At 53.8% G+C, this 17,994-nt stretch overlaps 1 protein-coding gene across 5 annotated transcripts in view; it reads left to right on the forward strand.

The window, feature by feature from the left end:
* The window catches only part of SIGLEC1 (sialic acid binding Ig like lectin 1), a 30,960-nt gene that overhangs the window by 7,159 nt on the left and 5,807 nt on the right, over positions 1-17,994 (forward strand). The window contains exons 5-22 of one of the 5 annotated variants that reach the window (XR_012018366.1): positions 1,324-1,590; positions 1,903-2,157; positions 4,582-4,881; positions 5,583-5,840; positions 6,590-6,910; positions 7,170-7,424; positions 7,576-7,878; positions 9,143-9,403; positions 9,565-9,876; positions 10,633-10,884; positions 11,189-11,458; positions 11,548-11,799; positions 12,113-12,415; positions 13,057-13,317; positions 14,330-14,632; positions 15,335-15,437; positions 15,819-15,884; positions 16,588-16,730. Coding sequence is in view for 4 of the 5 variants with exons in the window: in XM_072800228.1 (XP_072656329.1) it covers positions 1,324-1,590; positions 1,903-2,157; positions 4,582-4,881; positions 5,583-5,840; positions 6,590-6,910; positions 7,170-7,424; positions 7,576-7,878; positions 9,143-9,403; positions 9,565-9,876; positions 10,633-10,884; positions 11,189-11,458; positions 11,548-11,799; positions 12,113-12,415; positions 13,057-13,317; positions 14,330-14,632; positions 15,335-15,437; positions 15,819-15,888; positions 16,588-16,695 (4,454 nt within the window). In the remaining variant the exon portion in view is untranslated. Of the gene's footprint in view, positions 1-1,323; positions 1,591-1,902; positions 2,158-4,581; positions 4,882-5,582; positions 5,841-6,589; positions 6,911-7,169; positions 7,425-7,575; positions 7,879-9,142; positions 9,404-9,564; positions 9,877-10,632; positions 10,885-11,188; positions 11,459-11,547; positions 11,800-12,112; positions 12,416-13,056; positions 13,318-14,329; positions 14,633-15,334; positions 15,438-15,818; positions 15,889-16,587; positions 17,931-17,994 lie in introns of those variants that run through there. The other 4 variants (XM_072800228.1, XM_072800227.1, XM_072800229.1 and 1 more) reach the window with 4 other exon arrangements.

Below are 17,994 nucleotides of genomic sequence, written 5' to 3' on the forward strand. Positions count from 1 at the left end.
TGGCTTCCCCAGTGGAAACCAGTCTCTTCTCCAGCCCTCGCCTCGACCCCGAAAAAAAGTCAGGCACAGTTGGACCTCCAGGGTCAGGCAGGGAGAGAGACACTGCAAAGCCCTAAGACCCACGGCTCAAGGCTCCCTTCTATCTCTTGTCCCTGAGGCCAGGTTGGGCAGAGACGAGGAAACACAGAGAGCCGGAGAATTGGGGGCTCAGACAGAGAGGCCTCTGAGATTTAACACAGCTCTGGAGGATGCTGGGGGTGGTAAGGAGGGTTCATCCCTTTCCTGCCTAAGGCTGCTCATGGTGATCAGGGTATCACCTGGACATGGCAAAGAGATGGTGGAAGAAAACCTGAGTTTCTACTTGATTCTGAGTCTTCCCCTCACAGTAAAACATGAAAGCCTGTTCTAGAACCACTACTATTCACAGACCTCAGGCTGCCTGGATCCACCACTTAGCTGAGCAAACTGGGTGAATTACCTGCCCTTCAGAGCCTCTATGTCTTCCTCTACTAAGCAGACTCCTAGATCTCAAGGAACTGTTATGGAAATTGAAGGAGTGCTTGGCACATACAGAGTGCTCTAAAATATTAGCTTCTGTTATTTTCATATTTACCTAGATTAAGCACTTAAAATGTTAACTTTTATTAGCATATTTACATTTTGGAACAAGATTTATAGAAATGCAGTTGTTTTGTATGGTTGGGACCTTCTTTTTTAAACAATTTTATTTATTTATTTGAGAGAAAGAGATAGCAAGAGAGAGAGTATGAGCAGAGGGAAGAGGGAGAAGCAGGCTCCCTGCTGAGCCAGGAACCCTATATGGGACTCAATCCCAGGACCCTGGGATCATGACCTGAGCCGAAGGCAGACATGTCACCAACTGAGCCACCCAGGTGCCCTGTTGGCACCCTCCTTATGAATGGGTTAACCATTCTCAGAGCTCTCTGGACTCTGCCTTTGGCCCCCTCCATGAAGTGTTTTGTTCCCTGCCAACAGCTACTACAGGCCACCTAAGCAGGCACTATGGTGCTCACGATACCCAAATAGAATTGAGGGCAGTGGACAGTATCATGAAGCAGAAAGCCATAGAAGGCAATGTAGGCTGGACGCTAAGCCAAGCACTGCATCGTCAGGCCCTCAGTGGAGAAGGAAGGAATCAAGACCTCCTCACGAGGTGGGGGGCAGCGCCTGCCTTGACAGGGGAAGTGAAAGGCCTAATGATTATCTGGGCAGGCTTCGTTAGGCAGAGTGTTGAAAGAGGTGAGAAGCGCCACCACTGCCCTCCCTGGGCCTCTCACCTGATGCCACGATCTTGTCTTACAGATGCCCCTAAGGGCGTGGAGATCCTTCTCAGCCCCTCAGGGCGGAACATCCTTCCAGGCGATCTGGTCATACTCACCTGCCAGGTGAACAGCAGCTACCCTGAGGTCAGTTTTGTGCAGTGGACCAAGGATGGGACGCAGCTCCAAGTCCAGGGTCGTATGCTGAAGTTGTCCCAGGCAACCCTGGGCGATGCTGGTATCTACACCTGCCAAGCTGGAAATGCCGTGGGCTCCTCAGTCTCACCCCCCATCAGCCTCCACATCTTCAGTGAGTCCTGCATGAGCCTGGGTCTTGACCAGAGGGTGGGGAGGGGTCCTGGCCACTGTTGCTGAAGAAAGCCAGTCCAAGGTGCCTCCTGGGACGTGGGTATCGAGTCCTAGCTCTGCCTCAGTCCCTGGCAGGGTGGGATGTCACAAGAATCCCAGTAAACAGAACAAAGAGATATAGCACCCATCCAGAAGCCTCTGCTGCAGAAGGGGTCTGATACAGAACATGCAGGGATTAGGCTGATTGGCTACAACCCCAGTGCATGGGGAGTCAGCTGGGTGTTCCCCAGCATACCTTCTGCTGCCCCCACAGTGGCTGAGGTCCAAGTGAGCCCAGCAGGCCTTATCCTAGAGAACCAGACAGTGACATTGACCTGCAAATTGCCCAAAGAAGCACCCAGCGAGCTGCGCTATAGCTGGTACAAGAACCACGTCTTGCTGGAGGATGCCCACAGCCACATTCTGCAGCTGCGCTCAGCCACCAGGGCCGATACTGGCTTCTACTTCTGTGAGGTGCATAATGCCTATGGCAGAGAGCGCTCCGGCCCTGTCAGTGTGGTGGTCAGCTGTAAGTACCCAGGGCAGGGTGGCACTGGACACTGCCAGGGCCTGGTTGGAGGGTGGGGTCCCCACAAGAGGGTTAGGGTCCTGGGCTTGGTTGGCTCTGAGTTCACATCTTTGCTCTGCATATGTAGGCAAGCTTTGACCTCCCCGGGCTTCAATTTTCTCCTATTTTAGAATACTTTTCTTTTTTTTTTTTAATTTTTATTTACTTATGATAGTCACACACAGAGGGAGAGAGGCAGAGACACAGGCAGAGGGAGAAGCAGGCTCCATGCACCGAGAGCCCGACGTGGGATTCGATCCCGGGTCTCCAGGATCGTGCCCTGGGCCAAAGGCAGGCGCCAAACCGCTGCGCCACCCAGGGATCCCTAGAATACTTTTCATGTCGAACAAGTTAAGCTTACAAAAAGTTGCCAGGAGAATACAAAGAATTGCCACATACCTTTAACCTAGATTCCCCATTTGTTAAGAGTTTGGTACATTTGCTTTTTCTATTTTATTTTTGAGAGAGAGAGAGAGAGAGAGAGAGAGCAAGGGATATGAGGGTCAGAGGGAGAAGGAGAGAGACAATCTTAAGCAGGTCCACACCTGGCCCAGAGCCTCAGAGTGGGCTTGGTCTCATGACCCTGACTGAGATCATGATTTGAGTTGATTTCTTGGTCTCCCTCTAACTGTGTCTCTGCCTCTGTGTGTGTGTATGTCTCTCATGAATAAATAAATAAAAGTCTTTAAAAAAAAAAGAATTGGACACTTAGCTGACTGAACCCCCAGGAGCCCCCCAGTAGATCTTATTTTTAAAAATAGTTTTATTTTTTTATTTTTTATTTTTAAAAGATTTTATTTATTTATTCATGAGACACACACAGAAAGAGAGAGAGACAGAGACAGAGACAGAGAGAGGCAGAGACACAGGCAGAGGGAGAAGCAGGCTCCATGCAGGGAGCCCAACGTGGGACCCGATCCCGGGTCTCCAGGATCACACCCTGGGCTGAAGGCGGCGCTAAACCGCTGAGCCACCCAGGGTGCCCTAAAAATAGTTTTAAATTTACAAAAATGTTGAGCAGATAGTATAGAGTTCCCATGTATCCTTTCCTTGCAAAGTTTTCCCTATATTTGACATCTTGGATTAGTGTTGTGTTTGTTGCAATTACTGAACCAACACTGTATTCATCATTACAGTACCATACAGAATAGTTTCACTGCCATAAAAATCCCCTGTCCTCCACCTATTTATCTGTTGAGTGCCTGGCAACCACAGGCAAAAAAAATTTGCCTCTTCCAGAATCAAATAGTTGGAATCATACAGAGGTATTTTTTTTTTTAAGACTGTATTTATTCATTTGGGAGAGAGAGGGCATGAGCGACCAGGAAGGGAGAGAGAGAGAGAGAGAGCATCTGAAGCAGACTTGCCCTGAGCATGGAGCCAATGCAGACTCCATCCCACAACAGTGAGACCATGACCTGAGCCAAAACCAGGACCCTGCATTACATTCAGTTGTCACATCTCTTTATTTTTCTTTAATCTGAGACCATCTCTCATTCTTTCTTTATCTTTTTTTAATAGCTTTTTATTTACTTATTTAAGAGAGACAGAGCACACGAGTTGGGGGGGGGGCAGAGGGAGAGGGAGAAGCAGACTCCCTGCTGAGCGGGAAGCCCAACATGGGGCTGGATCCTGGGACCCTGAGATCATGACCTGAGCTGAAAGCAGATACTTAACTGAGTCCACCAGGCACCGCTTTCCTTGTATTTCTTGTGAAACTTAAAGAGCACAGGCCAGTTGTTGTGTGGGTGTCCCTTGGTTTACATTTGTCTGAACTGAGTAGACTGAGCCTCTGCACCCGGGCAGCAACACCATGGCTGTGATGCTGTATCTGTCTTGCTATATCCCATCAGGAGGCCCATGATGTCGGTCTGTCCCATTGCTGGTAGTTATTCACCTTGATCACTTAGATGAGGTACTGTCCACTGCCAGGTGCCTCACCAGGTTTCTCATCTTTATTTTGTTTTAAATTTTATTTATTTATTCATGAGAGACTCACAGAGAGAGGCAAAGACATAGGCAGAGAGAGAAGCAGGTCCCCTGCAGGGACCCTGATGCAGGACTCAATCCCAGGACCCCGGGATCACAACCCGAGCCAAAGGAAGACGCTCAACCACTGAGCCACCTACGTGCCCCAGTTTTCTCATCTTTAAAGTAGGGACCCTGACCCCCACTCACAGGGTTGCCACAACTCCTGGTTGAGAAGACAAAGTGATTTGCCCAACCCAGGGACAAAAGTGTATTCAACAGGCACTCAGGATCTGTGGAGTTGCTCCCTTTGCAGAGCCTTGTGGGACAAATGAAGTGCAGGATCATAGCCTATTAAAAGGGGATTCAGGATTGCTCCTGTCTGACGGTGAATGTCATTTCCTCATCTCCACACAGACCCACCCCTTACCCCGGATCTAACTGCCTTCCTGGAGACACAGGAGGGGCTAGTTGGCATCTTTCATTGCTCGGTGGTCAGCGAGCCCCTCGCCACCCTGGTGCTGTCACACAATGGCCTTGTCCTGGCCTCCACCCAAGGGGAGGGTGACCACAGCTCACGCTTCAGTGTCTTCTCCACCCCTAACTCCCTGAATCTGGAGATCCGAAACCTGGGGCCAGCTGACAGTGGGGAATATACATGCTCCGCCACCAACTCCCTTGGGAATTCATCCTCTACCCTGGGCTTCCATGCTAAAGGTAAGACAGGCATGGGGCGAGGGTGTGGGGTAGTGCTGGTGAAGGGCGGGAGGAGACGGCTTGCTCTGGCCTTCCTCCTGGGAGTCCCAAGGACTTAGCTGATGGGATGAACACGCTGGTTGATTATATATATATATATATATATATTTTTTTAAATCACATCAAAGATCTGGGCTATTCAGTCATCCCAACCTGGGAGGTTCCAGAAGTCAAGGCAAAAGGGAAACATGGCAGGTTGCATTATTCCTTTCATGCACATTCTGACTCTGAACTTGAAGGGTCCTTCATATCCATTTGCTTTTTATTTATCAAATGTTTGGGGCAGGCTAAGAGTCAGATGCAGAAGGAAAAATAGAAAAGCACGATTGTCCACATCTTAGTGTATGCACTGCCATTCCCTCCTTCTGAGGCTATGGCAGACATAGCTCAACAACCAGGCCAGGTTTTTGATGTAAGCCGGGGCTCTGGCTCACAATCCTTCTCAATCATGCTGCAGCCAACTACTACCAACAGATCAGAATTGGCTTTCAAGGACACAGCCTCCTGATTATCAAGAGGTTCATGGAGCTGATGCCATGAAGTCCAGACCTACCTGCAGTCATGTGGGGGAGAGGAGAACCCTGGAGGTCTTCCTGCAGTTGGTGGCACAGAGGTGCCGGTGTGCAGGGGACCTGAGCCTCCTTCACTCCCTCTTCTGCCAGTGGCCCACCTTCTCATCAGCCCTGCAGCAGAGGTGGTAGAAGGACAAGGAGTGACACTGAGCTGCAGGAGTGGTCTCAGCCCGACACCTGACATCCGCTTCTCTTGGTACCGGAACGGAGCTCTGCTTCACCAGGGGTCCCACAGCAGCCTTCAGCTCACGGCGGCCTCCAGCACCGATGCCGGCTCTTACCATTGTCAGGCCGAGGATGGCCACACTGCCAGCGGCCCCTCCTCACCTGCCATCCTCACCGTGCTCTGTGAGCAGTCTTCCCACCAGCCCCTGCCAGCCGTGGGGAGGGTCAACCCACTGGAGCCCACCAGCCACCACGACCTCCCTCAGGCCCTCCTGCCACTGCCCTGCCCTGGGGTCTAGATCAGGAAGGCAGCCACAGGTCTGGGCGCCATGCAGCTGTCTGCCCAGGACTGAAATGTGGGGAACAAGGCTGGGGCTTTCTCTACCTCCCCATGTCCCCTCCCTCAGCCTCAGCCCCAGCCCCTATAGTGCCTCTGCTTCTAGCCTCAAATGCATCATGGACACCACATCCAAGCTTTGTCTTGACTGGGCCCTAGGCACCATACTTTGATATATATGTGCTCACCCATAGGCTGTGCCCTCACAGGCTCCCATAGCCACAAAGGTAGAACCTCTCAGCACAGGGTCTGTGTCCTGTCAAGAGTGTCTCTCCATATTAGCCTAAGGGGCCAACACTCAGTGTGTCAGAAGCATACGACATTATGCATGTTATGCTAGCCCACATGACGCCCTTGTCCAAAATAGAAAATGGCATTCCTTCCTCTGAAGACTCAAAATAGCACTAGAGCACACCTTAGCATGAGGGGCATGGGCTAATTCCTACTTTGGTTTGGTTGTCCTTGTGCAGCGCACAATCTACACAGCTGTGTATGGCAACTCTGAGTACATGCCCTTGTTTACTGTGCTTTGAGTGGACCTGGAGAACCCTGGTGGAGGCCATGGAATGAATACGTATGATCTTTCTCCCTACAGATGCCCCACGCCAGCCCACGTTCACTGCTCAGCTGGACCCCAATGCCTCAGGAGTTGGGGCTAGACGTCAAGGGCTACTCTTGTGCCGTGTGGACAGCAACCCCCCAGCCCAGCTGCGGCTACTCCACAGGGACCACGTTGTGGCCTCTTCCCTGCCATTGGGCTGTGGGGGCTGTTCCCAGCGGCTAAAGGTTACCAGAGCCCCCAACCTGCTGCGTCTGGAAATTGGTGAGCCGGTGCTGGAGGATGAGGGTGTGTACCTGTGTGAGGCCAGCAATGCCCTGGGCAACACCTCTGCCTCTGCAAACTTCGATGCCCAGGGTGAGTCAGCACAGGGAATGGGCGGCTCAGGGTCAGGGGCTGGTACGTGGGTCCCTGCAACCCTCCCACTCCAAGGCGGGTCTATCAGGTGAAACCACCTCCATTGGGCAGTGGGAGTTGGCTTTTCTCCCCTGCCCCATGGGCACCCCAGGGGTTTTCCTTCCTGTCTTCTCCAGGCTGGGAGGCTGGGTCCTGACTCCAGGGGGGAAGCAGTCAAGGCGAGGCCTGTCTCAGGTGGCCTGTGTTGGCTGCTCTCCAGCCACCACCCTGGTCATCACGCCATCACACACGCTGCCGGAGGGCACTGGAGCCAACCTGACTTGTAGTGTGAGCCGGGAAGCCAGTGGCCCTGCCAACTTCTCCTGGTTCCGGAATGGGGCCCTGTGGACCCAGGGCCCCCTGGAGACTGTGACGCTGCTGCCTGTGGCCAGAACAGATGCTGCCGTCTACGCCTGCCGCATCCTCACAGAGGCTGAGACCCAGCTCTCCACCCCGGTGGTCCTGAGTGTGCTCTGTGGGTGATGTGCAGGATGGGGTTGGGTACTCCGAGGGTGAAGGAGTGGTCAGTGGGGAGGGAGCAAGGTGGGGGGTGGGCAGAGCAGGCTTGGACTGTGTGTGGGGAGAGGGAGGGGCAGGGAGTGGCCTGAACCCCTTCCCGTCTGCAGATCCCCCTGACCCTCCAAAGCTGTCAGCCCTCCTGGACGTGGGCCAGGGTCACATGGTAGTGTTCATCTGCACTGTGGACAGTCGCCCTCTGGCCCAGCTGGCCCTGTTCCATGAGGAGCGCCTCCTGGCCACCAGCCTGGGGCCCCTGCTCTCCCTCCGTGGCCGCCTCCAGGTCAAAGTCTCAGCCAACTTCCTGCAGCTAGAAGTCCGAGACTTGAGCCTTGGGGACTCTGGAAGCTACCGCTGTGAGGCCACAAATGTCCTCGGATCCACCAACACCTCTCTCTTCTTTCAGGTCCGAGGTGAGTGTTAGTTCTCTAAAGATGTGATAGATCCAAATGCCCTGGGGGCGACTCTAGCCAGGCTTTGCATAGAAATGTGAGTCTTTTTCAGTCCTCATTAGGGGAGTTTCTAGCTAGCCAGCAGGCCTTCTGTCTTCAGCTGAATATTTTCACCTGCAATCACTGTGGCAACCACTAGGAGGCAGTGACAATCGCATAGGGTGCCTTGTTCGGTTGGAACACTTACAGAAACTTCTTTTATAGTAATATAATCCTGTTACATAACAAGAATTTTCATACACAACCGAAGACATATGTATACTATGCGTACATATACTGTAATACATGTACGTGAATGTGAATATGCACATATATGTATACACAGAAATATATACACATATAAAAAGAATGTATCATAATCTTTATACATACATATATATAAATTCTATACATAGAATTTATTTCTATAAAATAAAATTTCCTTTTTTAAAAAGGTTTTTTATTTATTTATGAGGGAGAGAGAGAGAGAGAGAGAGAGACAGGCAGAGGAAGAATCAGGCTCCAGGGAGCCGGATGTGGGATTCGATCCCGGGTCTCCAGGATCACACCCTGGGCTGCAGGCGGTGATAAACCGCTGCGCCACCGGGGCTGCCCCCTAGGTAGGATTTTTATGGAAATTTTATTTTAGGGCAGCCCCAGTGGCTTAGCGGTTTAGCATCCCCTTCAACCACTGAGCCACCCAGGTGTCCCAAACCAGCATTTTTTAAAAATTATTTATCTATTCAGGAGAGACAGAGAAAGAGAGTCAGAGACACAGGCAGAGGGAGAAGCAGGCTCCCTGCGGGGAACCTGATGCAGAACTCCATCCCAGGATCCTGGGATCACAACCTGAGCTGAAGGCAGACATTCAACCACTGAGCCATCCAGGCGTCTCAAACCAGCATTTGTTAAGAGCAAACTTGTGCAGGCACTGTGCCTGGCACAGGGTTAGAGGTCACGCAAGCTGGGCCTTCTGGTAGGTGAGAGATGAATGACAGAACAAATCTGTTGCTCAAGGTGGTGGGTGCTAAAGGCCAGGAGAAACCCAGTGCAGGGGAGTTGGGAGCAGGACAGGAGGAGGCATGGAGCTGAAGTGGGGCCTTTGCTGGCGGTCTGGTAGAGGGGTTGTGGCTCCATAACATAGAATTGGGATCATGCAGTCCTGGTGTGGACCTACCCACAGTCCCAGACTGGGGGAGGGTGCTGGGCCAGAGGGCCCTTACCTGCCTTTGGTTTCTCCCTACAGAAGCCTGGGTCCAGGTGTCCCCATCACCTGAGCTCCGGGAGGGCCAGGCTGTGGTCTTGAGCTGCCAGGTGCCCCCAGGGGTCCTGGAGGGGACTTCATACCTCTGGTATCAGGATGGCCAACCCCTCCCAGAGTCGAACTCGGCCACACTACGCTTTGCAGCCATTACTTTGAGCCAGGCTGGGGCCTACCATTGCCGAGCCCAGGCTCCAGGCTCAGCCACCATGAGCCTGGCCGCTCCTGTCAGCCTCCACGTGTCCTGTAAGCTCTCATCCTTCTGTTTCTTGGGGGTGGGGGGAGGGTGAAGGAAACAAGGGTGCCGCTGGAGGATGGGTTGGGGGAGCTCTGGCCCTGGGCTCTGCCTCCACAAGAGAGCACCTGATGAGGAACCAGGTGTCCTGGCCACTCCCTGCCTCCTGTAGATGCCCCTCGCCAGGCCACGCTTACCACCCTGATGGACACAGGCCCCAGGCGACTGGGCCTCCTCCTGTGCCGTGTGAAGAGTGACCCTCCAGCTCACCTACGACTGCTCCACGGGCACCACCTCATGGCCTCCACCCTACAAGGTGTGGGGGAGCTTGCAAGTAGCTCTCCCCGGCTGCAGGTGACTGTGGCCCGCAACACACTTCGCTTGGAGATCCATGATGTAGTGTTGGAGGATGAGGGCGTCTACACCTGCCAGGCCAACAATACCTTGGGCCAGGCCTCAGCCTCTGCCACCTTCGATGCCCAGGGTCAGTGTCAGAGTGTGAGTGTGTGCAAGGGTGGCTCCTTTAAGAGAGGAGAGGAGGGGCAACCCGGGTGGCTCAGCGGTTTAGCGCACCTGCCTTCGGCCCAGGGCATGATCCTGGAGACCTGGGATCAAGTCCCATGTTGGGCTCCCTGCACTGAGCCTGCTCTCCCCCTGCCTGTGTCTCTGCCTCTCTCTCTCTCTCTCTCTCTCTCTCTCTCTCTCTCTGTATCTCTCATGAATAAATAAAGTCTTTAAAAGAGAGAGAGAGAGAGTAGAGGAGGCTGGAGAGCATCCGGAAGCCTGAGGCACGGGCAGGTGGGCAGGCGAGCTAAGCAGGACTGTTCCATTCCCAGCTTCCTTTAAGGGCAGTAGACTCCAGACTTGGCTTTCATGAAAGAGCCTTTTTAAAAACCAGATGATTTCCTCGATGTCCAAGTGATAAAGCTAATCAGAAAGTGGCGGAGGTGGGAGGTATTCAAGGAGAAAATACCATAGGGCAGGGAGGTTCATGTTCTCCCATGTGCCCCCCACCAGGGTCAGGGCGGGCTCAGGGCACTCCGGGGCCCTCCAGAACCATGATTGGGGCCACCTGAGAGATGGTGAGTTGTTTCCCAAGTTTGACCTCGAGCCCCCTGTGCAGGTGGGCAGCCTGTGCCTCCCAGAGGCAAAAGGCTTCCCTCCCTCATGGAGACAAGTGGCTTGCTTTACACAGCTTTACAAATCTCACTGGTGTCCCCGTGTCTTTCCCTCTCCCCAGCTGTGAGTGTGCATGTGTGGCCCAAGGCCATCGTGCAGGAGGGGCAGCTGGTGAACCTGACCTGCCTTGTGTGGACCACCAACCTGACCCAGCCCACCTACACCTGGTACCGTGATGGGCAGCAGCGCCCAGGTGCCCTCTCCATCCTTCTGCCCAATGTCACAGTCATGGATGCTGCCTCTTACCGCTGTGGTGTGGTGAGGCCTGGCCAGGCACCCCACCTCTCCAGACCTGTCACTCTGGATGTCCTCTGTGAGTTTGGTTGGATGCAGGATAGGGCAAAAAGGAATGACAGCAGCCCACAGAGATCAAGGGCATGGCCAGAGCCCCACAGATGTCCAACCCAGGAACTCAGCCCCCATCCATGTGATGAAGCTCAGGACAGGGAGCACTGAGTTGGGGGTCAGAAGGGAAAGGTTCTCTCTGGGCAGAGGAGCAGAGCCCTCATTTGGGCAGTTGGGGGCCCTTGGGATGGGGAGCCAGGGCCCTCCCGCTTTGAATCCTGCCAACTGGCCTCCTGACTGCGGTCTTTGAACTTTTCTTTGGGTCCCTGTAGATGCACCCCGCAGCCTGCGCCTCACCTACCTCCTAGAGAGCCGTGGTGGACGGCTGGCCCAGGTACTGTGCACTGTGGACAGCCGCCCACCTGCTCAGCTGGCCCTCAGCCATGCTGGCCGCCTCCTGGCCTCCTCGACCACGGCTTCTGTCCCCAACACCCTGCGCCTGGAGTTGTGGGAGCCTGGGCCCCGTGACGAGGGTCTCTACAGCTGCTCTGCCCACAGTCCACTGGGCCAGGCCAATACATCCCTGGATCTGCGGCTAGAGGGTGAGACAGGGCCCAGGCCACGCCTAGGAGGGGAAGGACCAGCTGTGGCGTCCAGCTGGGCCTCGGTGATCCTGATCTCCCTGGTGCAGGTGTGCAGGTGACCCTGGCTCCATCAGCCGCTGTGCCCGAGGGAACCCCCATCACGGTGACCTGTGAAGACCCTGTTGCCCGCCCGCCCTGTCTCTACACCTGGTACCACAACAGCCGCTGGCTGCAGGAGGGGCCAGCCGCCTCTCTCTCATTCCCGGCAGCCACACGGGCTCACGCAGGTGCCTACTCCTGCCAGGTCCAGGATGCTCAGGGCACTCGCAGCTCCCGGCCCATAGCCCTGCAAGTCCACTGTGAGTAGGGGTCCTTGGCTGGGGGTGCTGAGGATGAGAGCTGGAGGAGGGCACCTCTGGGCCTTCATGGGGGTGGACACAGGACTGTAGTGGACCTCAGAATGGGCACCTGGGAAAAGAAGGACATAGGTGAGGAGAGGAGAGACCCTAGGGCCCTGTGAACCCTGCCTGGGGGAATCTGCCCACAAGGTGTCACTTCTAGGAAGTGACCGTCTGTCCAGAGGCTTCAGCCTCACCATTGCCAGGCAGGTAGGCTGTAGATGGCACAGGGTTGCCAAACAAGGGCCCTAACTGTGTCCTGTCATGCCCCCAGATGCCCCTCAGGGTGTGATCCTGTCGTCCTTTCGGGACTCGAGGCTCAGCCCCATGGCCGTATTACAGTGTACTGTGGACAGCGAGCCACCTGCTGAGCTGGCCCTGTCCCTCAATGGCAAAGTGTTGGCCACCAGCCATGAGGTCCACGGCTTGGCATCGGGGACAGGCTATGTCCAGGTGGCCCGCAATGCCCTGCGGCTGCAGGTGCCAGATGCATCCTCAGGTGACAAGGACACCTACGTGTGCACAGCCCACAACTTCTTGGGCTCAGTCAGCACCACGGGTCAGCTGCAGGCAGAAGGTGAGTGGGTAAAGGGGGGAGTAGGGGCTCAGGCTCAGTGGGGCTCTGGCCATGCCATGTGTTTATATGAGTGGTGGAGCTCCTACAAGAATGGGTAGATGGAGCCTTGCCCCATCTGACGGAAGAGGAACAGCTCTCTGGAAGCGGTTGGCCAGCCTGAAGGGAAGAAACCCTTGTCCTTGGGGAACCCCCTACAAGGGTAGAGCTGTAGCAGTGCCAAGGGTACCCCCAGATGCAGGGGAGACAGCACCCTGCCCTCACAGAACCCATCTGGAGTGAAGGCAGACCTGCCCTGGGGAAGTGTGGGGTGGGAAGAGAGACACAGCCCTACCTTTAGGGAGCTCAGGGTGAGGGATGAGGTGGAGTCCCACCTTTGGGGGCATTCCATCTGAAAGCAGGACCCAACCCAGGCTTGTCCATCAGAAAGCCTGTCTTGTTAAGAGATACACAACCTTGTCTCAGAGGTCCCCAGTGCAAGAGATCGCAGTCTTATGGGAGAGACAGTCTCACCTCCGGGGGCCCCAAATCAGAACAGACCTTCCCATAATGCACAGAGACCTCTCAGATGCCCAGATCCCACCCAGGGACTTCAGCTCCGAGAGCCTGCAGATCCCTGACCGCCTCCTGGCCCCGGCCCACAGGTGTGCGTGTGGTGGCCGAGCCGGGGCTGGACATGCCTGAGGGTGCACCACTGAATCTGAGCTGCCAGCTCCCTGGTGGCCCTGCACCCACGGGCAACTCCACCTTCACTTGGTTCTGGAATGGCCAGCGGCTAGACGTGGAGCCTGTGGCCACCCTTGCCTTCGCCCACGTGGCTCGTGCCCAAGCTGGGCTGTACCACTGCCAGGCTGAGCTCCCCAGTGGGGCCAGTGTCTCTGCTCCTGTCCTGCTCCGTGTGCTATGTGAGTATGACACCCCACACCCTGCCTCAGTCTATCCACACCTCACCTGCCCACTTCAGATCCTCCTCCTCTTCTCTCTGCAAAGAGCAAAGACTTTGCAGTTGTGGAGTACGGGCTTGGAAGGCTCTCGCTGGCTGACTGTGTGACCTTGTGCATACCTGCCTTGCTTTCCTCATGGGTAAAATGTCAGACAGGAGTATAGAGGATGCTACACGCAGAGTGCCTGGGGCCCTACTCCGTGCCTCGTCAATGCCCCATGCTGTATCAGCCAGTGGTGGCTGCAATAGCAAGCCACTCCAAAATAGAGAGCTTATTTTTTTTTAAGATTTTATTTATTTATTTATTTATTTATTTATTTATTTATTTATTTATTTGAGAGAGAGAATGAGACATAGCGAGAGAGAGCATTAGCAGGAGTGGGACAGAGGGAGAGGGAGAAGCAGGCTCCTCACTGAGCAGGGAGACCAATGCAGGACTCGATCCCAGGACCCTGGGATCATGACCTGAGCCGAAGGCATATTCTTAACTGGCTGAGCCACCAGATGTCCCTAAAATACCTTAAAACAGCAGCTGTTTTATTTGCTTACAATTCTCTGGGTCAGAAATTCAGGCTGGGCTGCACTGGGCAGGTCTTTGGCTGGCCTCACCTCATGTGGCTGCAGTTGCCCAAGGGCTGAGCTGAAGCTAGATGGTCGAGGATGGTTTCATCCTTGTGGCTGGCCGTGGGGGCTGGCTGCTGGCTAGGTCCGCATGGGTCCAGCAGGCTGGCCTGGGTTTCCCACATGACTATATTTGTAAGAGGGCAGAAGCTGTGAGGCCCCTTGAGGTCTAGCTCTGAAGCCACATAATGTCACTTCTGCTTTCTAGTGGTCAAAGCAAGTCACAGATCAAGGAGTGGGGAATAGATAATACCTCTTAATGCAACAAGTGGCAAAGTCGTCTGCATGGGTACAGGGAAGCGAGGAATTTGTGGTGGTTTTCTGTAAGCATCCTACCCCCTGTGTTCCCACAGACCCTCCCAAGACGCCCACCATGACGGTCTTTGTGGAGCCTGACAGTGGCATCCAGGGCATCCTGGACTGCCGTGTGGACAGTGAGCCCCTAGCCAGCCTGAGCCTCCACCTCGGCAGTAGGCTGGTGGCCTCTAGCCAGCCCTGGGGTGCTCCTGCAGAGCCACACATCCATGTCACAGCCACTGCCAATGCCCTGAGGGTGGACATGGAGGAGCTGAGGCCCAGTGACCAGGGGGAATATGTGTGTTCTGCCTCCAATGCCCTGGGATCTGCATCCGCTTCTACCTATTTCGGAACCAGAGGTAGGTGGCGGGGAGGGGGTCCATCTCCCAGGTCCCTATGTAGAAAGGCCCAGCTCTCGAGTCCAGAGGCTTCCTTCTGAGATCTCTGAATCCCTTCTGCTATAATCAGTTTGTCTGACTAGTCTAGACCTGTTGCGTGAAATTCCTTTGCATGAGGAAGCTTCTTTTTTTTTTTTACAGCTTTCTTTCATATTTATTTATTTATTTATTTGAGACACACACAGAGAGAGAGAGAGAGAGACAGAGACAGAGACACAGGCAGAGGGAGAAGCAGGCTCCATGGGCAGCCCCTGTGGTGCAGCGGTTTAGCGCCGCCTGCAGCCCAGGGCATGATCCTGGAGACCTGGGATGGAGTTCCACGTCGGGCTCTCTGCGTGGGGCCTGCTTCTCCCTCTGCCTGTGTCTCTGCCTCTCTCTCTCTCTCTGTGTCTCTATGAATAAATAGATAAAATCTTTAAAAAAAAAAAAAAAGAAAAAAAAGAAGCAGGCTCCATGCAGGGAGCCTGACGTGGGACTGGATCCTGGGACTCCAGGATCAGGCCCTGGGCTGAAGGCGGCGCTAAACCTCTGAGCCCCCTGGGCTGCCCCATGAGGAAGCTTCTAAACTAAGATAGTTTTCATCTTGGGGGAGTCACCAGGGAAGGGAGCACTGGAGGCCCCTGGAGCCCTAGCTGCCTCCTGAGCCTCACCTCTGTGTTTCAGCCTTGTATCGCCTGAGTCTGTTCCAGAAGCTAGTCTGGTTTCTGGGGCTGCTGGTGGGCCTCCTCTTCCTGTTGTTGGGCCTGGGGGCCTTCTACACCTGGAGGTAAATTCAGAGCTGGGGGTGGATGGAGTCACCTCATCTTCCCCACCTTCCCCTCAATATCCCCTCCTGTCACTCCTACCAGATGGACGGGTTCTGTATTTCCTAGCCCATCCCTTTTCCTCCCACTGCTCCAAATTTGGGATTGCTTCTAGAATCATCTTTAAATACATCTTGCTATAGTTTTCTTCTTTCTTTATCTGGACCCTGTCTGTATAAAGAAAGAGCTGGGAAGGAAGGAAGAAAGAGAGGGTACCTCACTTCCTCCAATGCCCTCACTGCTCTATTCAGTGAGCAGTCTGGGGCTAAGTACTTGGGGTCACGGGAAGGGACAGGGGTAGGCAGAGGGAGGGGAGAGACCCTCTGAGTCCTCTCTTGTTGCAGGAGGCATTTTCGTAAACTGAACATGGGTGAGAATTTGGTGGAGATGACTTCTCAGAAGGAAACCATGCAGGTATTCATCCACCATGTAGACGCAGGCAGACACAATGCCTGGCTAATCCACGGTGTGGGGCTGGCGCCTAGAGACTGCTCTCATATATAGGATGGCCCCTGGGACTAGCTGGAGATTGGATAGAGAATATAGAGAAAGAGGGGCCCCTGAAAAGATAGGGAAGCCACATTCTGAATGGGGTACATATCAGTCCCATGCTTGTCTCAGGGGCACTTCTTTAGGTATCCTGCAGGCCAGGGTGACTGTTGGGTTCTCTATGGGACCTGTTGGCTGGGTAACTGGGGCAGACATTCCGAATGTAGCCGCTCCCAACACACATCTTGGAACAGAAAACCCACCTGTGTTACAGGTTCTCTCTTCCCCACTCCAGAGTCTGCCCACCACCTGGGCAGGGGTGAAAGTCTGTTTTCCCTTCCCTGTGATGTGTCCCCTTCTGCAGATCATCCATTTGGTGGGTCAGGGCTCATAGCCTCATTACCAGCCAGGCACATGCTCACTAATCCTATTGGGACCGCTACCCAAGGTTTGGGGTCTGGGAGACTGCCCTCCAGAGTTAGAGGTCAGACAATGACCACTCTCGGAGTCATCCTGTCACCAGGATTTTCTCTGTGGGAAGCTCATTAGTCCTGATACAGTCACATGTGGGACCTTGTCCCGTGCTCTGCCCCTGAACTGACCTGTGGTGCTGTCTAACCTCAGGAGGAGGAGGTCACCAGAATCTCCGATGACTTGGGCCTCGTGAACAAGGCAGCATTGAGTCCCGACTGCCTCTGTGAAAACAACTCTACATCATCTGACTTTCTATGACCTGGCTCCAAACCCCTTGCCAAGAAAAATGGGCGGTGAGAAGTGGAAGTGAATCCTAATTTACCCAGGAGAGTGCTGACCCTGGGGGACTCTGAGGAGAAATGAACTGGCCATGTTGTCTATTTCTCTTTTCCTTTTCTGATTCCTCTCTTTATCTTCCAGTGGACTTCCCCTCACATCTTCTTCCTCCAAGTCCACCCTGGACTTCTTAGATGGATTAGAAAAGGAGAGGAGCTTCCTACATCCTCACAGGCTGGTCAAAGCACTCTGTATTAGCTAGAGTAGAAGTTAGGCTGCTCTAAGAAGAGAACAAATACAGTAACTTCAACATGAGGGAATTTTATTTTTCTCTCCCATACTAATTTGGGTATGCTATAGTAGTTTAAGGTGTCAGAATTTGAGATCCTTCTATTTGATGTTTCTCCACCCCTGAAATGTTACCTTTGATTGTGAGGTTCACGGTTGGCCCCCCACTGTGTTCACATTTCATCCAGCAAGAAGTGGAAACCATGTAAGTTGAAGGCACACTGATTCCCATTGTGGACACAATCCACAACTCACCAGTCATTTCCAGTCACTCCCCATTGGCTAGAATTGAGTCACGTGGCCACCCCAAAGCTGTAAAGGATTCTCGGAAATGTAGTTTTTATTCTATTTACAAAGGACTCCCAACCATGGCCTCAACCCTGAGACTTCTGACATTGGTGAGGTTGCTGCCAGCAGGCTACATTTCTAGTGCCCATCTACTGAAAGCCAGGACATGTCTCTGGTCATTCTGTTCTTGGGTTTCCCAGAGGAGGTGGTCCCTCTCACACATTAAGGCTGAGGAAATCAGGATGGTTTGGTGGTCTCATCAGTGATCAAGTGTGCCCCCTCCCTCTCCCTCGGGGGCTTGTGTGCCAGAGGCTGTTAAGCGGAATGAGGGTCACAAAGAAGGAATAGCTTGCTCCTGTGAAGTCAGTGCCTGAGAGGAGCTAGTTCTTGGGTGGTCTGGTTACTCCCATCCCAGCCTGGTGGCAAATGATGGGAGGAGCAAAAAGCCTGCCTGGAATTTGGGAGAGTACCGGGGAGTTGTCAGAGAGGCTCACAGATTGGGAGGCCAGGTATGCTCCATGTAATCACAGCCAGTGAGCAGCTTCCTGGTCCCAGGTCCCATTTCTCATAGTGCCTGATTGCCAGACTCTTCCTGGGAGCCTGTCTGGCATGTCCTTCCAATAAACAGCCATTCTGTGGCATGACTGGAGTGAGTCTCCTTCTCGCAACCCAAACTGCCGCCTGCCGTGAACACAGAAGATCTAA

Source organism: Canis lupus, chromosome 26 (genome assembly GCF_048164855.1).
Source record: "Canis lupus baileyi chromosome 26, mCanLup2.hap1, whole genome shotgun sequence".
Classification (NCBI taxonomy): domain Eukaryota; kingdom Metazoa; phylum Chordata; class Mammalia; order Carnivora; family Canidae; genus Canis; species Canis lupus.